The sequence below is a fragment of the Ylistrum balloti genome, unplaced genomic scaffold, assembly GCF_031769215.1.
Source record: "Ylistrum balloti isolate Yb309-2 unplaced genomic scaffold, AGI_CSIRO_Ybal_v1 Utg371308, whole genome shotgun sequence".
Classification (NCBI taxonomy): domain Eukaryota; kingdom Metazoa; phylum Mollusca; class Bivalvia; order Pectinida; family Pectinidae; genus Ylistrum; species Ylistrum balloti.
The window spans coordinates 223390-247884 of NW_026782699.1; the positions used below are offsets into that span (position 1 = coordinate 223390).

A 24495-nucleotide genomic window follows, 5' to 3' on the forward strand; every position below is an offset into this window, starting at 1 on the left:
TATTAGATTTAGATATGAAATAAAATCCATATCCTCTCTCGTTCATATGAATAACTTGCTCTCCGTGAAGGCTACTTTCTGTGTGTTCACAGAATTTTGAAAGAACACGCTTCTGTACCCGGAATTTGTCATTTGGAGTGTTTCTGGTTTTCCGTCACTCGGTCACAAAGTTCCTTGTTCATGACGGAAAGATTACCAAGTTTTCTCTTCTCTTGGATTTGATTTCGGATCCAGCGTCGGAAGATGGCAACCTTTGTAAAGACTGTAGGGTATTCCAGACACGACACGGCTCCCCACGACGTCGTTCCCAGGAGGACAAAGGACCCCTTTCTCTTACACACTAGCGGACCGCCAGAATCGCCCTTAGGAAGTAGATAAAGCATAGCGTTAGTATGCGCAGACAACATTGGAGAGTGGAGAGGAGATGAACAATATCCCACGTGCGCATTTATGTATATGTACACGTGCATTTAAAACAACACCGACCAACCAACGACAACGAAACACTAGTCCGATTTGTTATGACGTTAACGATAAAAACAGTTACTTAACGTTAACTTATTCACATACCTCGCAAGCGGCCGAATTTTTGTGAAAGGCACAAAGACTGGTGGTTTTTACGATGCCGTCCCAGAATTTCTTGGAATTACACTTGCTGTTGCTGATGATGTTGATGTTTGCTTCCTGAAGTCGCGTGGCGAGTTTCCCATAGTCTCCCACTGCGCATGTCAATAATAAGAACACAGGTAAATAAATGTATTTCATATGGAGATTATTTACATGTGCTTTGCACTGCAATTGCTCTGAAATTTTAACGCTTTTTTCTCCTTATGACAAGATATATAACTTATTTAACTTCTAACTTAATCACTTAAAAACACTCGTGAAACATTTATGATCTGTAACTCGTCCACTACCGTTTAATTCGGCTGATGACGAAGTGACGAACTAAACATACACACAACATAATTTTCAGTCCGAATTATTCTGATATTCTATCGATTTTTATATATTGGTTTGAATCGATAACATATAAAATATTATGATTGGAAAGTTAATTATTCCGTGAAAACACCATTCTAAACAAACCAAGCAAGTTGTTTACCTTCATTAGGGACTTGTTTCAGTTGATTGCACGGAGATGTCACTAAATAAAAGAAAAGTATAAGATATATTCATAAATTCACGTGTAAAATTATAATCTATCTGAATTGATGCTTGACAATTAGCCTATACGTCAAATATAGAGAGTATATATACACATCTTTTATATCAGATTGTCTGGCCGATGAAATTAAAAATGGCCCGGACATACTGTAATATGTAATCAATAGGTTCTCATTGAATTGAAAGACAGCTTTTGTAAACTATATCTAACTTTCAGCTTTCCAAAAAAGGGGAAAATCGATACGCACGTAACTGACAAACTGCTTGAACATCGAGCCCTCCAGACCAAACTGAAAAGTTTGGTGTTGGTCTGCGGGACTTGTTGGTGGGTGAGTGGTATGTCTCATAGTAGACAGGATGTAAGGATGGGTGAGTTGTGTCATAGTAAACAGGATGTGAGGATGGGTGAGTCTAAGTATAATAGTAGACAGGATGTAAGGATGGGTGAGTTGTGTCATAGTAGACAGGATGTAAGGATGGGTGAGTTGTAAGTATCATAGTAGACAGGATGTAAGGATGGGTGAGTTGTAAGTATCATAGTAGACAGGATGTAAGGGTAGGTGAGTTGTAAGTATCATAGTAGACAGGATGTAAGGATGGGTGAGTTGTGTCATAGTAGACAGGATGTAAGGATGGGTGAGTTGTAAGTATCATAGTAGACAGGATGTAAGGGTGAGTGAGTCTAAGTATCATAGTAGACAGGATGTAAGGGTGGGTGAGTTGTGTCATAGTAAACAGGATGTGAGGATGGGTGAGTCTAAGTATAATAGTAGACAGGATGTAAGGATGGGTGAGTTGTGTCATAGTAGACAGGATGTAAGGATGGGTGAGTTGTAAGTATCATAGTAGACAGGATGTAAGGATGGGTGAGTTGTAAGTATCATAGTAGACAGGATGTAAGGGTAGGTGAGTTGTAAGTATCATAGTAGACAGGATGTAAGGATGGGTGAGTTGTAAGTATCATAGTAGACAGGATGTAAGGGTGAGTGAGTCTAAGTATCATAGTAGACAGGATGTAAGGGTGGGTGAGTTGTAAGTATCGTAGTAGACAGGATGTAAGGGTGGGTGAGTTGTAAGTATCATAGTAGACAGGATGTAAGGATGGGTGAGTTGTGTCATAGTAGACAGGATGTAAGGATGGGTGAGTCATAAGTGTCATAGTAGACAGGATGTAAGGGTGGATGAGTCTTAAGTATCATAGTAGACAGGATAGATGGGTGGGTCGTAAGTGTCATAGTAGACAGGATGTAAGGGTGGGTGAGTTGTAAGTATCATAGTAGACAGGATGTAAGGGTGGGTGAGTCTAAGTATCATAGTAGACAGGATGTAAGGGTGGGTGAGTTGTAAGTATCGTAGTAGACAGGATGTAAGGGTGGGTGAGTTGTAAGTATCATAGTAGACAGGATGTAAGGGTGGGTGAGTTGTAAGTATCATAGTAGACAGGATGTAAGGGTAGGTGAGTTGTAAGTATCATAGTAGACAGGATGTAAGGGGTGGTGAGTCTAAGTATCATAGTAGACAGGATGTAAGGGTGGGTGAGTTGCAAGTATCATACGTACACTGGATGGGTGGATGAGCTGGCGTATTTCAAACTTTTTACCTTCTTACACGTGACAGTATAATCACGGACTCACATATTGATTCATCCAAGTCCTTGCTATAATAAACTATTTCGAATAGGATTGAAATAAATCATGTTAGACTTCTTTAAGACAATGCACCTGTGAAGTGCGGAAGTCTTAGATCGTGATAACCCCGGGACATTTTCTTTAAATGATTATCTAATGTCAACTTTCTTTATTAGATCACTTTAAAACTGACTTAAGTGGAATTGTTAGAACTTCTAACTGTGACAGCAGAAGACCTATCCCGGTATTTTCTTACCCTCTTTATCCTTCTTCTCCTCCTCCTCCTCCTCCTCTTGTGTTACCCCCCATCCCGTGATGTAACAGTCGTTGTGAGATAGCCTTTGTTTGAGTCTGGCCAGGGCGGGGATTGGCCTCACCCCCGGGGCATCGGTAGCGTTGGTTTTCAGGTGGAGTAAGGCGATGTCATATCCTCCCAGGAAATCGTCCTTATAAAGGGGATGCTACCAGAAAACAACAAAATGAAAGGGCTAGACAGACGTAGTGAGTATTTGCTGGGATTTAAATGTCATGAATTTCAATACTGATATCGTGAAATACAAAGTAAAGTTTGATATCTACAGCACGGACAAATTTCTTTGTCGAGACAACGAGATACTGACCAGTGACGTGTGCATCACTTCGATATACTGCTCTGTACCCTCTGGGATGTCACGGTTGTAATCTCCCAAAACTACTGTTATTCTGTCAGGCCTGGTCAGGAAAAAACAAAAACAAACAAAAAATACATATATTTATAATTCATATGTTTATAAGTCAAATCCTCTTCAAAACACGATACTCAAATAGCTTTTAATTACATACATGCGGAATTAAAAAAAAAATAGATATCTGATTCAGAATTGAAGCATTCTCGATATTTTTTTGTCAAATTCCTTTGGTCAAACATTCTTAATGTAGGTAATATAAGTACCTATACACAGCGAAATAACAACAAAATGTGATATCGAATAAATAAATAAATAAATTAATTAATTAAATGAATTAACTGATAGACTGATCCACACTTGACAAGTTTGTCGGAGCGAATAAGATGTTTCAAAAAGACTAATTGTCAGCTAACACAATGTGTCCCTGTGACAACAGGATCGCACTAAGATGAAAAAAGTCCACCTACATAATGTATTGTCGGTTCTATTTTTCTTTCTTTTTCAAATTATTATCTGTTAAGGTATTATGGTCCACCAGTACAAATGAGCTGTGCTAAAAGCTTGCGCCATAAGCTTATTCTAGTGACAAAATCAAACGTTTAACGAAAGTTTACGAAACAAAAATATGACACTTATTTGAAGACATAGTTTTAGTTATTACAGAGTATAATACAAAAATACCACCCATCGTACCAACTTCAGGGTGAAACCCAAATTGTACATCAGTTAAAATGTTATATCTCATCCGTACATCTAAAATGCGTTTATTTGATAGGGATTTAAAAGTTTACAAAGATAGCTAATTAAGCTGACACGTCTAAAATCATTAGGGTCATTGCGGTTGCCTTTCTTATGCACAGGAATAATTATGGCTGATGGCCAATTAGAAGGAAAGTTACCGGGTTCAAATATCAGTGCGAATACGTCATGTAGTTGCAGCTAACCATAGTTGTGGCCTGGTCAAAGTTCAGTTAGGGCAACGTGTAGGCCACAAAGTCGACCACAAAAATATAATGTAAGGTCATACGAACACCGAAACAGTCGACTCAATCTCTATTCCATCCCTCTCCTCCAACTCTCTACTTCACTTATAGATTTTTTCCATTCTACTCACTTTTTTTATCTTTTCTCGTCTTTTGGAATATTCGAATAGCCCAAAAGTCCGTTAAATAAATAAATTAAGTATCGTATATAAAATGTCTACTCACGTAAGTCCACGGACACAATGTGCCGCAGTGAGGACGGTATCGTATTCTATCAAAGTGCCTCCACACACGAAACCTTCCCTCGATACCAAAAGTCCAGCCTGCCAAGGCCATGAGGAACTCCGCGAGTCCCTGCCTCCAATAATCATACGCACGCTCGGCCTCTCCGTGGTGGCGCCTGCAAATATCAAACGATTCAGTTACTAACTTTGGTAAATTTTACCAGGAAGTTAAGCAGGTTTTGCAATTCATTAATATACCTGTTGATTTGTGACGTTCAGTCAATAAGCAAAATGAAAATGTTTTCGGATAACGGTTGAGGTGAGTAACTGTATTTCTAAAGCTATGTATTGACTCCTTCAACACTCTGAGAACTTCAGCAATATCCTATATTGCACTACAGAATGTCCCAAATAAAGGTTATTGTATCCATCGTGTGACAAAACAAAATCCTATATAGATTTTCCCCCGTTTCAATAGCTTAACATTTCGCTAGAATTTTGGTCGATTGAATGAATATATATAAAGAAAAAATAAAATTAATAAAAATCATAATGTTTGACGTTGCTGTCATGGTTACAAGAAGTAAATGTGAACATGTACATGTGAATTCGTCTATTTTTGCAATTAGTGTTGTAGTACGGGACTTCAGCCTGGAAATATTTGCAAGGTTTGTTACATACATACGAATACTGTTTCGTAGTGACCACATTTTTGTTATATAACAATACAAACTAAAAAAGAAATATCAAAATGTACTAACATGCTCTGTAAAGCGAAGCCCTCCCTTCTCATCTTGCTTGATCTCCATCAAAATTGTCATGAATCATTCACACTTTGTCACTGTTTTTCATTACGACACGACGTGCATATGACGCAGACTATTTAGATTTCAGAATATCGAGAGCAGCGCCACTTAAAAAAACAAAAACAAACAAATAAACAAAAAAGAAATGAAGTAGAATTGAAGCTTGTGTGAATGAAGTAAGTTTTACCTTGACAGCACGTCCACCTCAGGATAACAGCCCATGTTAATAAGTAGCAGGAAACCACATTAGGAATGGCAATAAACATTGCAAGTACTTAAAAATGTACTTTAAATGCTAAGATTATGTGTATATATATATATAACATCCAAAGTCATGACATGAAAATGGCGAACACCATGCTCTAACTCTGCGGGTTTTTATTTTTATTCCATGTGACCTTGTCTGGTTAGCCAGAGGTCAACAACAGCGTCACCAATCTTCCTCGGCATCAATGACAATAGAGTTCTCGATGGCTGACTTTGTCAATCTTAATAAGCTCGGTAAAAAGATTCCGTCAGATTTTCGATGACGATTAATACTTAAGGTGTGCACACCTGTGCTTGACCCCGAAAACAGAAAGGCTTGATGTCAGTCAGCTGGACTAAGTCATAGTACGGGCTAATAACTAGTCATTAATGGTACTTATACCATAGTTCAGTATTGATTTCGTTTTCCTTTTATCGTAGCTGTAGAAGATTTGAAATTCGACATAAACATTGGCCAAGTTTGAAACGTTTGACGATTTTTGTCATTAATGCAGCATATGAACTACAGAAGTCAAATCACAACTCGTAGCGTCTCGGCCTTTGGTAGATGTTTAGGATGTCAAAGCGCCATTATCACCACGACAAAATGGATAAATAACATTGCACAACGCTGCTCTTCGTGTGATGTCACGTATTTTGTGTTTTCCTAATCTAATTTTTCTCAAACATCTTTGCATGAACGTTGAAATCGGACACAGATATAAGAAAGCAACAGTGGTCTTGGTAAATACTGGCGAACTTGAGACAAGAACGTCGTCTAGTTTGACTTTTAGCGATGAGCAAATAGAAATACACCTAATATTCACTAAAAAGCAAAGCAAAGAAACAACCCTCCCCTCCCCCCACCCCCGCTAAAAAAAATCCCGCTTTTTAACCTTCTTAACAACAGTTTTTTTAATGAAACGCGGTACCAAAAAACAAAATTGACCTTAATCAGTCCTCAGGCTTCATTTAAATAAATAAGAAACATACTTCCCGCCAGCACGTGACGTGACGAATGGCATTTTCCCCAAATAATTTAATAACGGATAGAATAAAATCATAAATAATGCATTAATATACATCTTGCAGTTGTTTCGTTTCCCCTGGGACTTGTCAGTGATGCTAGGTTGCTTGGCAACATAAAGGATTCGGGGAAAAAAGCTAAATAAAAATCACAAGCCAACTGTTCATATTTGTTAATATTTGAATAAATCTGAAAAGACTATCTAAGTATGAGATATTACAGCTTGATTAACAGTTTTTTTCTACTTATTAAAAACCGATGGCCTCTAACCAGTCAATATTTGTCACTATCCCGATCCCTCTTGATCCAAGAAAAGCGGTTTACAGTTGATGTGTCTATATACAGCATTAGGAGACTATATACAGATCTATAGTCGTGTATGACTGGAAATCGAACAGATTTAACACTGTCATGTCTTATTTCTAAGGCGAAAAGGTAAAACAGGATCACTCCATGAATAACGCATGACTCTTGAAGGAGGAAGGCGTACCCCAATACGCTGAAAGGGAAAATTCGATGTTTTAGTCAATGAAAGAACAGGACCCAATACCACGTGTGCAAAAGAATGCTTAATATAATATGAACAGATTAGAACCAGGGTAACTACAGTGTGGAGAACATTCGAGTAATGTGTATTGAAATTCTAATCTTATTTCAGAACCTGCTCTAAATGTCGAAAATTGGCATGTTCTTAATTTGATATCCCAGTCGATTTAACATACGGCATAACTTCTTTCAGGCAATGGATGTGAGGGGGTTGGGTTTAGGTAGTACCAATATTGTATACCCGCCAATATACAATATACACGCATGATGACATTGTAGCTAAGGTGGTGCTTTTAAGATTGTTATCCTTTGAAAAAGTCTCCTTTCATTCTGATGAATGACTATATTAGATATTAGGACATATCGATTTGCACAGAGTATTACTGAAAGGAGGATGGGTTGAAGACGCGGGGTGGGTAGGGGATGCGGAGATCAGCAGGTTGCTCATTATCAATATTGCTCTACTTGATCGCGTCAGATTTAATCGGTTACATCATGTGGTAATAGGACCACACGGGTTCATCAAGTCTATATTTGGATAGAAGGTGTGTATCACAGCGTCACATGGTCCTTCTACGTGGTAAAAAACAGGTATATCACAGTGACACAAGGTCCCTTTGTGTGGTTTAGAATATGTCTGTCTCAGTGACACAAGGTCCCTTTGTGTGGTTTAGAATATGTCTGTCTCAGTGACACAAGGTCCCTTTGTGTGGTTTAGAATGTCTGTCTCAGTGACACAAGGTCCCTTTGTGTGGTTTAGAATATGTCTGTCTCAGTGACACAAGGTCCCTTTGTGTGGTTTAGAATGTCTGTCTCAGTGACACAAGGTCCCTTTGTGTGGTTTAGAATATGTCTGTCTCAGTGACACAAGGTCCCTTTGTGTGGTTTAGAATTTGTCTGTCTCAGTGACACAAGGTCCCTTTGTGTGGTTTAGAATATGTCTGTCTCAGTGACACAAGGTCCCTTTGTGTGGTTTAGAATATGTCTGTCTCAGTGACACAAGGTCCCTTTGTGTGGTTTAGAATATGTCTCTCAGTGACACAAGGTCCCTTTGTGTGGTTTAGAATATGTCTGTCTCAGTGACACAAGGTCCCTTTGTGTGGTTTAGAATATGTCTCTCAGTGACACAAGGTCCCTTTGTGTGGTTTAGAATATGTCTGTCTCAGTGACACAAGGTCCCTTGGTGTGGTTTAGAATATGTCTGTCTCAGTGACACAAGGTCCCTTTGTGTGGAATAGAATACTGGTATATTTTCTGTGGCACAAGGTCCCTTCTTGAGGTCAAGGTTGGGTCCATCTCATGGTCCCCTATCCTATTTCTGTGATAGAAGACTGTTGTTATATCAGTGTTTTTCAACAATTACAACCGTCAGAAATATGTACATCCTTGCAATTGTAAATATAAATTGTTGTTAAATCAGGAATTTTATCAAGACCATTTTACAGCTGTGTAGATAGTGTAAAAAATAAATTAATGGTTTAGTGTTTTTCAAGTATTTAAAAAAATAATAGATTCTCACAGTACTTGTTTAGATACAGTATTTTATTAATTATATATGTACAGCTATCATGTTAGAAGATTGACATGGGGGGGGGGGGGGGGGGGGGGGCAAGGCAATAATACTTTGAAAATCAGATGTCTAATAAAATCTACCGGCTTAATTGTGAAAATGGAAAATTTATTCAAGTCAAAATTTCAATTTTTAATGAAACTTGCAAAAATATTTATCCACAAAAATAAGTGGCTATACAGTATAACCGATATATGTATTTAAGGAGAATAATACCTGCATGATGTCAGTCCATCAATAGCAAATCATACTTCATAAATTACCGAAATTTAGTGTAACTTATTTGCGAGCTAATTTGGAAGGAAACTGAAGACAAAATATATCAAAGAAGAACAAAATTCTATATTTATATAAATTTTATTTCATATACATCAATCACATCATAATTAAACACAGTAAAACACATGTAAAGTCTGCTATAAATGTTTTCCTAATGGGCTCATATGAATGATTTTCATCACGAAAACATACCAGTTAACCTTGGAGACATCTGGATGCCAGACTGCCTGTGCTACACCAATACTATACTAGTTTAGTAATCCACTTTACAATGGCCAAGATATTAAAAACCTCCACTTGCAGCCTTTTGGACACGCTGCTGAAACCTTTGTTCTATGAGCTTGGCAACATCAACGTATCGTTCTACACAGTTACACATACATGACTCAGTACGACTGTCCAACTTGTCACGAGGCTTATCCACACAAGTGTCCCAACACAAATTGTTTAGTTTATGGATCTGCTGCTGTATTTTTGCTTTGCCAGCCTCTGCCTCTATAAATGCTTGCATTTCAGGATCCACTGCATTCTGGCCTCCTGCTCCAGCCCCGGGACCAGAAGAATTGAAACTCATCCCTGTCTTTTCTTGAAAACGTCGGACGTTCACTCCAATTGATCTAGGATAGCAATACAATGATATTAATGTTTGATACATGCATCTATTCATTGACATGTCTTTGAAAACAAATGGAAATATCAATATGTTAACAGAATCATATTCCGAACACAAAATTGATGAAAATAGGACAAAAATATTAGCAGAAGAAAAATCTAAATGGAGACTCCTGAATAAGTGCAAGGAATTCTAAAATCAGGTGTTCAGGAAGAGTAAGCATAGATTAATGATGAAATTAAAAATTTTTTACTGTGCTATGCCATATTACAATATCTATGATATTTTATGTACATTTTGGTTCATGCTCCCCAATCTTGTCCTGAGTATATTGGTAAATGGATATTTCTGAACCTAGAATTATCCACTTTAGCCAATTCATTCTAGCCTTTTCTGGCATGTGACAAAAAATTCTAAGTCCTAGAATGGTTCTTATAATAAATTCTGAGGAACTTTTAGAAGCAATTTGTAAAGAAAAAACAAGACCTTTTGGATGGTACCCAATGCTTATTCTAAACACGATCAGTGTTCACTGGAAGACTAAGATGTCCGACTCATGATCGGTTTATCCCAACCTTAGCCTTGTAATTGCCAGGTAGTTAACTGGTGCAAAATGTGTCCTCCTTGAGAACCAAGAGGTTACTACAGTAGTTTGCACCTTTGAGCGAGTATGAGACGGGACTCTTTTCAAATCTCCTTTCTAATTGTCATTGGTAGAGATATATGTCATTTACGTGTTATACATCTCTGTCATTACTCGGGTGCCCTTAATTATAATCTCTTTCTGGATTCCAAAGAGGAAGCCCAAAAGAGTATATAAATTAATGGTGACCATTCTTGAACGTTGTTGAAGAGAAATTGCATCATATCACTAACACTAGTACAGGAATCGGACCTTCTATTTGTGAAATATAGTTGTTGACTTATTTTCACGTTTGATCCATGATATTTAAGTAGTATAACAGCTATGAAATATTTCACATACAGCACGTCGACTCCTGTGGTAAGAGTAAACTTTTGTAGGCATATTTATATAATATACCATGACCATGTTAACCTTCATTTCATCAGTTTGTTGTCAATTTGTGGTAGTCGTCATATTCAGTTGATATAGAACACGGACATTCACCGCAGTATGACATTAATACTTACGATGTAAAAATAAGTCCAGAATCACATGAGAATTGTGAACTTAAACACAAGTTTGAACCGGCGTTGCAGATCTGAACCTCGTGTGTGTGTGTAGGTCTTTCACCGGAAATCAATATGTGTGCGTGCGCACTGTAACCTTTGAACTTAAACGTAAACATAATCAAAGGTCAACCACGTGGTGTTAGGTTCTCTTGGAACAAGAGGTCGTCAAGAAGGATGCGTCCCATGAAAAAGTCTCACGATAAATGAACATTTCAGAATAATGATGTAGCAGATTATTCCACTGAAGCATGCCAGTAGAAAAACTTTCTTTCGCGGAAGCGAAACGAAAGGCAAATGAAAGGATCGCAGAGTGGGTATCAGAGACGAAGGCTGCGGGAATTGTACGTCTGCAGGATAGATATGGGGACGTTTTCAAGAAGATGGACTGGCGCGCGGAACAGAGTCCGACGCCGAAAATGGGAACAAAACTTAAACCCATGACGATGCCTGTAAAATATGGTATTTATTCTACCACAGTACATACCCATCTTAAATTTTACATGGCGGTTTACATGGCGGGTGTCGTCGATGATAAAACATTTTCTATCTGTGAAAAATAATCTTTAGTAGAATAAAGAGCCTTGAATAACCAGAGACATATATACTACATGTGTTATGTCTCTGGAATAACCGACTGATAAGATTTAGTTTTATACCAAAGCAGAATTCAACCCTAAAGCCACATGATACTAATTACTACAACGTGTAATTGTATGTAATAGTTGTCTGCAAGTGTGATAATATCCTCATACGATGGAAGAATGATACTATACATATTAAAAACAAACAAACGAACAAAACATCAATTGCTAGAAACAAATCCAAACAATACTTGTTATTCATGAAAAAATGAGACAAATGATTGAAAAAACATATTTCTTTTTTCCACAAAAAGATATGCAACTATATATATATTGTTTTTCTGTTTTTTTAATTACTTTATTATTTTATCTTTATAGCTTTCAAAAAATCATCACTGAAGTCAAATTAAATGCTAGAAATTATGGGCATCTGAGTTTCATCCATCTTTAAGAAGAGAGTTTGAATGAGGAAGTTTAACATGAATCATGTTTTTATGTCCGACGCATACTCATGATTGAGCTATGAAAGTAGGGATATATTTCACTTTGTCTGATACTTCATATCAGCTAGAACATTTACTGTTACTAGCATGTGTGTTTATGGATATTTAGGTATTGTAAATTGTATGGCAGATAATAAAGAGTTCAAAGGTTATTGGCTATAAAACTGTTTTTAAAACATGTAGTAACTACAATAAGTTTTGAGTTTCATTGGCATTGATTCAAAATACAGTTATGCTCCTGACACGAAATTTTAACAATGAGTAACAACTCAGTTATTAAAGGGTTCAGAGCCCAGACGTTAGTTAATTGCACATTTCATTACGACTGATGTATACACCAAGTTTCATTATCCTAATTTAAATGTAAGCAATGTCATACAGACACTAAATTTTAACAAAGGGCAATAACTCTGTAAATAAAATGCTGTTGGCTGTAAATCTAGTACACAACACATCATCCTGGTGAAACTGATGAACATACTCAAGTTTCATGACTCTTGCTTAACTATGGAGCAAAAGAAATGAAGTTCAAACTATGGTGGATATCAAGATCCCTCTGGGATCTCTTGATAGAATCGTGTTGACATAAAATTCTTAAAAATTGCAGGAAAGTTGGTGAATATTTCACATAAGTATCTTGCAACCCCTCCCCCTAAAAATAAAACACAACAAAAATGTGTAGTTTAAGGATTTTTAGATTTTCAACTGTTTATATTTTATGCCATGTTTTATTTCAAATTCCACTTTCAAAAAGTAAACTCAATTGGTTATTTTGGTAATGTAATCACTTATATTACAGGAACAGGTTGCAAGATGAAAGAAGTGGTTCAGCCTACGCCTGAAATTCCTCCAAGCAGAATGGGCAGGCGCTCTCACAATCAAAGTAGGTGTAAAAGTAGAACAAAGAGTCGACAAACACCTGAAAGATGTCAGAGTAGCCGGCTGACATCGGAGAAGCAATCCGAGTCCAGGAAGCGGTACCGAGATAGTGCTTCTCTCATCTATGGTGATAACAGAAATAACATAAGTTCACGGATGGCCAGTGCATGTAGCGATGCCATGTCACTCATATTGGACGGCCTTCCAAGTGATTCATGTGATCAGAAAACTCAAATCAACACAGAATTCAATGAAAAAATAAAAGCAGAAATCAACTTTTTGAGTCTGAAACGCCCTACCTTCAACAGTAAAGCCAAAAGAGGATACAACTACCAATATAAGCCTGTACGCAAAGGTACAAAGAGTCCAGCATTTTGTGGGAAAAAAACTCAACCGCAGAAAAAGCGAATGAGTATTTTCCCAGCAAATTTTCAAAAGAGGAGGAGAACAATAAGATATGTGGAAAATGAAATTCCTTGTTGTGAAATAGATGAATGTGATGAAGTGATCTCTACAGATACGAGTAGTGGGACGTCTGTAATGGTGGGATCAGAAGCTATTCAGAACTCACCTTTGAGGACATCTGCCACACCTCCCAAAATCATCAATGCAAAACTGATGCCATCGTCTGCCAGGCGTAACAGTAATAGACCATTTACCCGTGCATCCAGTAGGAGATTTGAGAGGTCGAAAACTGGTTTGGCCCTCACAGTGATTACTGGTGTCAACCGTGTGGTAAGATTCATACAGAAAATCTCATAAATTCATCCAAATCATAATATGCCTCCGAATAATTGAATGACACAATGGTGAACAAGTTTATCAATAGGGACATTCTGAATATATGCATTCATTTTGTTTTTGCTGTATTATGAAAGATTTCCATCTAAAAGAAAATGAAATATTTCACACTATCCCAAATAAAAATATTAATATTATCTATCATATATTTCTATTAATGGTGTTTTTGGTTCAGATTAGTACCTCTGTTGTACAGCTGAGATACCAGATTTCATCTACATTGGTATTGCTGCTACCAGAAGAGTATATTTATTACAATCTATCTACTGGTTTCGTCCGAACATGTGGACTTCTTCAGGACTTCTGGTACCCAGGACTTGTTGCGATTGAATATTACCCTTTAGTTACCACTATTTCTCAATTGCCCTGTATACCTGGAGGTATCCAAGCTAGGGACCAAGGAACCTACAAGCACTATGAAAAGAACAGCGTTGGCTCTATACCCCTACGGATGTTAAACCTCTTTATCTAGAGCCCCTGCATCTCTAGCGGATCTGCCGGAGGAACCACCGAGTCCGCCATTTGGACCGTCTTTGCACTTATGAACATGAATGATAAGTCTGATGATTTCCGGTTTCAATTTCCAAATGTAAACAACCGTGAAGAAACTAATAATCAAGAACATAAACGGGTCCTGAAGAAGTCCACTTGTTCGGGCGAAACCGGTAGACAGATTGTAATAAATATACTCTTCTGGTACCCTGGACTTGTTGCGATTGAATATCACCCTTTTATGTATTCTTTTATTTATTATTATGTATTGTTATATTGTTATGTATTGATATTTATGTTACTTATTGTTACATATTCTTCGACTTCATTTTCTTAGAAATCCTCCAGCCTGTCCAGAAGACATTTATTGACAAAATCTGCATTCAGGAGGTCTGCTTACAATACCGATATCAGTAAAGACTCGACTCCAGACAGCAAAAAAAGGGGGGTAAGCTATAACATGAGAAAGGTTTCTTTAGGGTGACACATGTACTTTTAACCCAAGCAAAGATGTTGCATAGATTTTGATACGTAGTTTGTGGTTGGCAAACATCATCCAGAGACTACATAATTCATCTAGAGCCAATGTAACTCATCCAGAGACTATATAAGTCATCTAGAGACAATGTAACTCATCCAGAGACTATATAAATCCTCTAGAGACAATGTGACTCCTCTAGAGACTATATGTCATCTAGAGACAATGTAACTCATCCAGAGACAATATAAGTCATCTAGAGACAATGTAACTCCTCTAGAGATAATATATATCACCTAGAGACAATGTAACTCATCCAGAGACAATATAAGTCATCTAGAGACAATGTAACTCATCCAGAGACTATATATGTCAACTAGAAACAATGTAACTCCTCTAGAGACTATATATGTCATCTAGAGACAATGTAACTCCTCTAGAGATAATATATATCACCTAGAGACAATGTAACTCATCCAGAGACAATATAAGTCATCTAGAGACAATGTAACTCATCCAGAGACTATATATGTCAACTAGAAACAATGTAACTCCTCTAGAGACTATATAAGTCATCTAGAGACAATGTCACTCATCCAAAGACTACATATGTCACCTAGAGACAATGTAACTCATCCAAAGACTATAAGTCATCTAGAGACAATGTAACTCATCCAGAGACTATATAAGTCATCTAGAGACAATGTAACTCATCCAGAGACTATAAGTCATCTAGAGACAATGTAACTCATCCAGAGACTATATAAGTCATCTAGAGACAATGTAACTCATCCAGAGACTATATAAGTCATCTAGAGACAATGTAACTCATCCAGAGACTATAAGTCATCTAGATACAATGTAACTCATCCAGAGACTATGTAAGTCATCTAGAGACAATGTAACTCATCCAGAGACAATATAAGTCATCTAGAGACAATGTAACTCATCCAAAGACTATATAAGTCATCTAGAGACAATGTAACTCACCCAGAGACTATATATGTCACCTAGAGACAATGTAACTCCTCTAGAGACTATATGTCATCTAGAGACAATGTAACTCATCCAGAGGATGTATAAGTCATCTAGAGACAATGTAACTCACCCAGAGACAATATAAGTCATCTAGAGACAATGTCACTCATCCAGAGACAATATAAGTCATCTAGAGAGAATGTAACTCCTCTAGAGACTATATGTCATCTAGTGAGAATGTAACTCACCCAGAGACAATATAAGCCATCTAGAGACAATGTCACTCATCCAGAGGCTATGTAAGTCATCTAGAGACAATGTAACTCATCCAGAGACTATATAAGTAATCTAGATACAATGTAACTCATCCAGAGACTACATAATTCATCTAAGGACAATTTAACTCACCCAGAGAATAGGACATTTTAACTCACCCAGAGACTATATAACTTAACTGAAGACTATATGTCTCATCCAGAGACTATGTAATGTAAGTGTAAATATTCAGCTGTCGTCCGCAATTTTTTGACTTCAAGCCTATTAGTTATTCAGATGTACTTAAAGGTTTTTAACACATTTTACCCTTGTCACCTTGAAAGTACGACAAGATTTGAACAAACTTAATTGCTCTTCATTCATCAATTATGTCACTGGCTATTACTGATATGGTCAGGGACCTCTTGATCATTTGGAGAATCATTAAAAGATTTTGACATATGTGAACCTTGCAACCTTCAAAATGGGCCAAGCCCTTTATCCTAACATACTAGTATCATCATAGCCCTGAAACTGTTCATTTTTTCTGTTGAAAATTTTAATGTAAGAAGGTTAAAGTACAATTCATTTTTAAAAAAACTTGAAAACCCTTCATCTCATCATGGTATCAGCCAAATGGCATGACCTTCAGTTACTTAGCTATTCTAAAGAAATTCTTTAAAGGAAAATGTAGAGACTGGTGGACAGACTCACTACAACATATGATCACAGGCTCTTCAGCTTGGGGAAAAGTAATTATACAGGAACACCAGGCCCCGGTTGTTCAAAGACTGGACAGAGATGACCAATGGTTGGGGAAAATTTTCAAATACAACTTTAACAAAACTGGAAACATTCTTTATCATTTCATAGCTGTAATTTTGTTGTAAAAGGCCGGAATGGAATATTTGAAGTAATAATTTTGCCTTTAATGCCTTTGTTTTTCCAACAGCGACAATTTGAATTTTTCACTAACCACTGGTTAACTGTAACTAGCCTTTCAGCAACTTTGGCCAGGTGGTTATAAGCTACTAGATATTAACATTTTAAAGATGGTTTTCCTACATAGATGTAAATAATATGAAAAACACTGTAAATGCTATCATTTATTATATATACATATATTTAAAGAATATTGAGTTTGTGAAAAGCTACATTATCAATGTTTTTTTTTTCATTCCTCAACAATGAAATAATGTTAACAGAAAATTGCGTTGAGACGTTTCCGGGTCGTTGTACGAATGATCATGTGTGTGATGCTGATTCTGAGATCTACGGTGAAAACAGTAAAGAAAAATCTTCACAAGGAAGTCAGTCGCAAGAAAAAGAAAACGAAAGGTTTCATGGCTTTTGACCCTTCGTACTACAGTTCTGCTACTACTACATATGGTTACTTGTCAGAGAATTCCAGGATTGCGCTTCAGAAGGTGCCACTGATACGGACACAGGCAGACATCAGAGTTCTAACAGTTAGTATTGAGTATATTGTCTATAAACATTCAAATTTTGTCAATCAGAATCAGTCCTTGTAGAGGCTGTCCTGATCAGCATTTTACTGATAATTTACTAGGTAAGATAATATTTACAGAACACATGTAATGCATTTGTTTATTTCTCTTTGTATTGGACATCAATGTAGACAAAACATATTGATCTGTCGCAGATTGCTTATTTAACTACGGTAGCATGAAGACAATGGTCTCTGTAATATAAAGGTTAATTCATGTTTATGTGCTCATAGCAGTATAGAAACATTTGAAGATTATCTTCCTTGTATGAGTGTAAATAGGTCAGAATTAGTACAGGTGTGCATGTTAATACCTTGAAATCCCAATCCCGTTTCATTACATTCTTCCCTTCTTCATCATTTGATTTCTTGGTCTGAAATCTAAGTAAAATGGAAACCATAGTTAATTATCATTCATTAATATTTCCTTGGCGAGCCCCATCCTTCAAGTCACTTCTTCTTTTTTCATTAATTTTTTTATTCTTTGGTCATGAAGATTCATCAAAACAAAGATAATTTTAATGTAAATCTTCTCTCTGCTTGTTTAAACTATTCCTATATTTTTTTTATATGCTGTATATGTAATTGCTTATTTTCCTTCTCTATCATATTGTGTTGTCTAAACGGAACCATGAGTTTGTGACGTCATGGCATTTTCAAATAAGTTTATGTGAACCATGACTGGCAAAATATGTCTGAAAGTTTTCTTGTTGAAACAGTAAAATTTGTTCATGAAATTTCAAGATTTGAATATATTTAACAAAAACGTGTGAAAAATGTCACAATTTGTTTACCACAACCTTATATTATCAATGAAATATCTTAATAAAGAAAGTGATTGTTATCAATCCAGTAAGGTTTTATAGGAAAAGATTGAAAGATAACAGACTGGTGTCAGATATTACAGCATGGTTAATGTATAATAGTTCTTTGGAACAGGTTATTAAAGAAACCTAAATAGACACACACAAAAATGATTTGACATAGACTTCCCGGTATGGTTTATTTACAGGAGGTGATGTGTCGTCTACCCCTGTTTGCTAAATACTCCAGGAAGGTGAAGGAGGAGCTAGCGAGATTTGTTTGGTATGATATGTATGAGGCAGGACGCATTATCATCCGTCAGGGTGACGTGGGGTCCCGTATGTACTTCCTGGTGTCAGGCACAGTATCCATCCATCGCACGGAGGAGGATTCTAAGACAGGTGCGAATCTGTGACAAAACATATACCTGTGTCAAAAAAAACCTTTCAGGCTCTAGAAAGCTTTATCTAACAAGGACTGAATTGTACACACCATACACAATGATAGGAGTATTCAACTTCACACAAGCAAAGTGTCTGGAGTAAAAACATTCAGGAGTACAAAAATATAAAGATTGATGAGGTTCAATTATACAAACAAACTAAAATGTCAAGGTTTACAAAGTTCAAATTGACTACAAATTCCAGGCTCTGGTTGCTTAAAGGATATTTGATGTTAACCAGCAGTCAGTGCACAGTTCAAACTGCTGTCACTGAAAAAGAAAGGACATTAAATGCAAATTTAACAAATATATCAATATGACTGGCCTCAGCAAATCTACAACTGTTCAATGATAAAGAATGTTCTGCATTTTGTTTGATCCCTATTTGAAAAAATTCATTAACCATTGGTGATTTCTAACCAACTTTTCAACAAGCAGGGCCAGATCAAAAAGGTTTCACTGTAAACTCACTGCTTAGTCCAGATTAAAAAGATTCCATGGGCAAATTTACCACATAGTCCAGGTTAACAAGTCTTGACTGAACATTCAACAGAAAGTATCCAGACTCCACAGTACAAACACAATATAAAGTATCCAGACAAGCAAGGCTGCATTGTACACTCAATAAAAAAATATCCAGACAATCAAGACTGAACTGTACACACAAATATAAAGTATACAGACTAACAAGGCTGAACTGTACACACAAATATAAATTATACAGACTATCAAACCTGAACTGTACACAAATATAAATTATACAGACTAACAAGGCTGAACTGTACACACAAATATAAATTCTACAGACTAACAAGGCTGAACTGTACACACAAATATAAATTATACAGACTAACAAGGCTGAACTGTACACACAAATATAAAGTATACAGACTAACAAGGCTGAACTGTACACACAAATATAAAGTATACAGACTAACAAGGCTGAACTGTACACAAATATAAATTATACAGACTAACAAGGCTCGATTTGACTGAAATGCTGTCTGTTTAAACAAAGTGTCCAGACTTACAGTCTCAGCTGTCAACATGTACACACATTCTGTGTGTGACCTCATCACCAAATGATATACATTGTAACAGTATTTTAATTATATAACAGGTGTGAAGGTTATACAACACCTGAGAGACATAGAGATGGGCGCTACCTTTGGAGAACTGGCCCTGATCCGCAATATCTCCAGGACTTATACTGCTGTCTGTAAAGGTAAACACATTGTACATACACATTTGAAAATAAACAAACCAGACAAAATTACCTTTGAAGGTACTGTGTATCTGTAAATTTGATGTTAAGCATAACAAGAAATCCTTCCCCTCCCTACCCTACCCCACCCAACCAACTTCTGTATAACACTGAAACAAAGGAGCATAACTCTGTATATGGTCAGACACGTGACAAACTTCTGTCAAAGTAAAGAAGAGAGGGTCATCATTTTTTTTATTAAGTTGGACAGTTTCCTACTTCCAAACAAACTTCCCTTATAGATTAAACTAAAGGTCGACTAGAGGTTAAGATTTATAAGTGTTCAAAGTTGCCCGTCAAGTAAAAATCTGGACGTAAGCTCCTCCTTTTTAATTTAAGCAATTATATTAAGAAAGACAATGACAGATTTCAGTCTGTAAGGAAGAAAAGAAGTGATTTTATGGCTGAGGTTGCAGCCTTTTGTTTTCATTCCTTTATCTCCAGTGGACTCTGAGTTCCTGAGCGTCGACAAGGAACAGTTTAACAAAGTATTACGACAAAACTGGGAGGAGAGCTGGCAGAACCGATACAACTTTCTGACATCTTCGTCGTATTTCAACGAGTGGACTAAAGATCAGCTGCGTCAAACAGCTGATGTTGCCCTCATTCAGGAGTTCAACAGTAATAAGGTACATTCCTTATATAACAAAGAACATTCATTCTGTAACAAGGTGCATTTACTCTCTAACCAGGTACATCCATTATCTAACAATGTACATTTACTCTCTAAACAGGTACATTTACTCTGTAACAAGGTACATTTACTCTCTAAACAGGTAAAAATATCTTTTATCATGACCAGGAGGCCAACAAATTAATCCCAAACACACAAGTCAGACACAGGCTTATTGGTTTGTCAATGAAAATAACCAAGATGATAAACCGTTTTTCATTTCTCATTTACATATTAAGTAAATTTAGTAATCTGAAATACCTGGTAATGTCAGTGACCCCAACACATCATGAAAATAAACATTTTTGATATATCACCAGTAAACCTGCACCAATTAATCATTTAATTTTATTGTAGTTGGTATTTGGCAATGAAAATAAACTTACAAACTGGGTCTACTTTATCCTGAGAGGAAGATGTCAGGTGGTACAGAAACTCAGCATGGTACGCAGCAAATCTCCGTACCAGAGGTCTTGTCTTACACTCCCTGGCACGCAGAAGGCAGAGGAAACTCTGAAGACCTTCTTGGACAAACCTTACGGAAAGAAGCAGCGTCAACTCGCACTTGATACTCACTACCTCACCATCACATCCCTTCAAAAGGGGGACTACTTTGGTGTAGGTAAGTTTGGAAGTTAATGTATGTGTTGGCATCACTAAACAAAACCTAGAAGAATTTGACAAGTATTATACCAGTTCATAAATATTGGCAGATATTGCATGATGAATAGACAGCATTGTGGCCAACCATGTATTATATATTGTCTAATATCTGATCAAATCCATCAAAATCAAGGTGGGCAGGGCATGTCCGGTGTGACATCAAGAAAAAACCTTTCAATTAATTAATTTGTAGAATAGTTATCAAATTTGTAAGTATTTAGATGATATTCTAAGTTATGTTTTAGTATTATCTTGACCAAATTAGATCAAATTTTTTCAAAAACTGAATAAAAGCAAGGAAATAACAGGTAATTTTAGCATTTTCCAAGATCCAAATTGGGATAACCTGGTAAAATTAGGTGAGTTGGCAACACTGAAATGTTCATCAATGACAACACTAAAGCTGTTTAGCCATATTTCATGCCAATCATGCCCATACATATTACCTTTTTTTGGAAGTCCATTTTTACAATACTGTATAGGGGCTACAATAGCATCAGACTATTGCCACTACAGATGAAAATCTGAGGTAGGTGGTGTTCTCTGGAAGACATTGTCCTATACTGTCATAATTATCTCCTTAGACAAGGCACTTTATACTAGTCAATTTGTACAGCAGGTGGTGGGCCTTATGCATCATATTCAGTTAGGAAGTCACCAGCTAGTCTCAATCTCAAAATGACTCTGTCAAGGGCAATAAACCAAGCAAACAAACAATGCTGCCTTTTAAATACTGACCTTGATCTGTTGGTTGATCAATTTAGATTATACACTAGATACAAAAGTGTTTTCAAGTTTGTTGCCACTCACAATTAACCTACTAAAAACCTACTGGTTTCCTCCTGCAGATATTTCTTGTTTTCATAAACTATGACTTCAGTTAGTTCTTAATTTTTGTTTTTCTTCATATATGTAAATGTTAATCTTTATATGAATTACATTTTAGTTCAGTATGTGAAACACAAATGTCAGAAAAAAATTCTTTAATTCCAATCCAAGGTTTGTGTTATTAACAAGTTTCTTTCCTAATCTGTAGGTGAAAACATGAAAAATTGTTACATAGTGACCACAACAAGAGCAGATATCTTGTTGATAAATGCAGCCAGTTATAGTATCCATTCAAAACGGGATGAGTTGGAAAAACTCAGAGCAAAGAGGGATAAACTATTGCCAACACTAAAGGAACTGCATCGACAATTTGAAGTGAATCGGCGATGGTGGGAATACAAACGAGATGTTGTAGCGGAGGTTGTACAGCGAAGATCTATACCCAACAATACCAGCATTAGAGACATTCCCAGGACCATTAGAGAGAATGAAGGTATTCCAGCATGCTTGGCCAGGAATACCAAGTATTAATAGTACTCAGCAATTGTAGGTCGATTGATAGAAAAAAAAAAGAAGTAAAATTTTCAGCACAAATAAACTCAGCTGGATAACAAGAAAATCATATTTTGTCATTGTTTTTTTCTCCAAAAAAACGTAAAGGACATGAAGATGAATTTATGACATTTGTTTATACGTCTTTTCATATCCTACAGTCCAAACTTTTGATATCTGATGAAATATACGACAGTTGTTTTGGACATTGAATCCCAGCTGAAATTAGCAATTCCTAATCAGAGTACTTAGATTACTAAAAGGCTAACATATTGATTATATATATATTTGTAACTGTGAGATGTAAGATATAACCCATCACATACAAAACAACCAAACACTTTTATCAATGATGTTTATCAGTGGTCAAATTTGAAAGTTTGAACATCTTTCTGTCAAATCAGTGAGATTTGTGAAAAATGCATAATTCATGGAAACAATTTAAAGTTCAAATCAAGAGATGGCCACTGGCATTGGTATTGGATATTGAACCTAGAACAAATCTTTACAACAAAATATAAATGATTTATTTTGCTGCCATAAAAACCTGAGTCAATTTCATCCAAAATCAGGATTAAGTGTTTAACAATGTGATAGCAACCATTATGACTGGAAATTACCATTCAGTTTAGACAGAGGTCTGTGAGGAACATTGAAAAAATGGTTGTTTAAATATGACTATCTTTTGAAACACATACATTTTCGACTGTTGAGAAATGACAGGATTATTTTTAATCTCTTTCACAAAATATAACAACGGAGTAGCCATGTATGTTTGTGTATTGGTGGAAGTTAGCATGGACATATTAGTAAGAATAGATGTATATAATTGCATAATTTTATGTGTTTCTCCATATTTTCCTCCTCCAGAGAATCCTCTGCAAATCAGAGCAATGCTAGTTCCTAACTGATGCAAATCTATCTGAATATTTTCTTTAACACCTGGGCCTGTATTCATGAAACCATTCTCATGCTCAAGCATATATTTTGTGCTCAGGCAAACTTTTTTATAATTCCCCTAAGTCATACAAAATAATACAAATGTCAAATATAAACATTGAATATAGCTTTGACTCAGGCCCAGGTCTTTCAACTTTAGTAAGTTTTTAGTATGATACGAAATTGTCTCATAGCAACAGTATGCATGCATGACACGGTTTTGAAAGATGGCGGCATTGTTTTACAGCATATGATTGCCACTAGAGGTCACTGATAAATCATTGAAATAATTCCATCAATCAGAAACCTAGGATTGGTAGTAACAGCTAATTCCAAAGGCTGTGACAATAGGCTAAAATGGTAACCGTGTTTAGCCTAAAAATGAGACCCAGAAAGGAAGCAGTAATCACTAATGAAGTCTGGTGGTCAAAATTTGTGAACTTTCTGCAGCATTATCCATTGTCAAGACATGAATAAGTACAAAATTAGCTTGCTGTTACTTTGATGAAACTATTTCCCAGGTTTGAATGTGAAGCACTGTAGTGATGCTATAATAGAATCTGTAACCAAGCTAAATACAAAACTTAAAAAATTAACAAAGTCCAGATTTTTACAAATGCAGCAGAGAAATTACGTGAATTTAAATTCAAATTCTAAAAAAGTTCATTTCACAATGAACATAACTTTTTTGACCAAGATATTTAGAAACAATATTTCTCAATAAACACAAAGAATTGAATTCCAAAGTGAAATTTTATTCATCAATTTATTTCATAAATTTCAAATGCTTAGTATTAGACAATCGTCCCTTTGTGGACTCTTATCCATTAAATTTCTTCACGATTTTTAGACTTTTTATTAAATGCGGTTTGTAAATGTCAATAAAACACCAAATGTATCTTAAA

The 24495-nt window shown here is 36.2% G+C and overlaps 3 protein-coding genes across 3 annotated transcripts; 1 reads left to right on the forward strand and 2 right to left on the reverse strand.

The window, feature by feature from the left end:
• Positions 1-128: 128 nt before the first annotated feature.
• LOC132561914 (chymotrypsin-like elastase family member 1) lies at positions 129-5742 on the reverse strand. Its single transcript, XM_060226630.1, has 7 exons — positions 5664-5742; positions 4672-4846; positions 3416-3506; positions 3052-3256; positions 1106-1147; positions 571-719; positions 129-362 (listed from the first exon to the last, which is right to left on the reverse strand). The coding sequence occupies exons 1-7, from the start codon at positions 5740-5742 to the stop codon at positions 129-131; spliced, it is 975 nt and encodes a 324-aa protein (XP_060082613.1).
• Positions 5743-9203: 3461 nt separating this feature from the next.
• LOC132561929 (mitochondrial import inner membrane translocase subunit Tim8-like) lies at positions 9204-10998 on the reverse strand. Its single transcript, XM_060226645.1, has 2 exons — positions 10910-10998; positions 9204-9761 (listed from the first exon to the last, which is right to left on the reverse strand). The coding sequence occupies exon 2, from the start codon at positions 9716-9718 to the stop codon at positions 9428-9430; it is 291 nt and encodes a 96-aa protein (XP_060082628.1). The 5' UTR covers positions 9719-9761; positions 10910-10998; the 3' UTR covers positions 9204-9427.
• A 201-nt stretch (positions 10999-11199) lies between these two features.
• LOC132561915 (uncharacterized) lies at positions 11200-22630 on the forward strand. Its single transcript, XM_060226631.1, has 9 exons — positions 11200-11405; positions 12824-13646; positions 14545-14676; positions 17124-17387; positions 18438-18630; positions 19792-19896; positions 20380-20564; positions 20966-21230; positions 22308-22630. The coding sequence occupies exons 1-9, from the start codon at positions 11200-11202 to the stop codon at positions 22628-22630; spliced, it is 2496 nt and encodes an 831-aa protein (XP_060082614.1).
• Positions 22631-24495: the final 1865 nt, after the last annotated feature.

Coding starts and splice junctions, on each gene's coding strand:
- LOC132561915 (XM_060226631.1), top strand. CDS start 11,200: ATGCCAGTAGAAAAACTTTCTTTCGCGGAAGCGAAACGAAAGGCAAAT. Junction 13,647..14,544: donor TGATTACTGGTGTCAACCGT/GTGGTAAGATTC, acceptor TCATTTTCTTAG/AAATCCTCCAGCCTGTCCAG. Junction 21,231..22,307: donor GGGGGACTACTTTGGTGTAG/GTAAGTTTGGAA, acceptor CCTAATCTGTAG/GTGAAAACATGAAAAATTGT.
- LOC132561914 (XM_060226630.1), bottom strand. CDS start 5,742: ATGTTTATTGCCATTCCTAATGTGGTTTCCTGCTACTTATTAACATGG. Junction 4,847..5,663: donor GAGGTGGACGTGCTGTCAAG/GTAAAACTTACT, acceptor TGATATTTGCAG/GCGCCACCACGGAGAGGCCG. Junction 363..570: donor AAAATTCGGCCGCTTGCGAG/GTATGTGAATAA, acceptor CTACTTCCTAAG/GGCGATTCTGGCGGTCCGCT.
- LOC132561929 (XM_060226645.1), bottom strand. CDS start 9,718: ATGAGTTTCAATTCTTCTGGTCCCGGGGCTGGAGCAGGAGGCCAGAAT.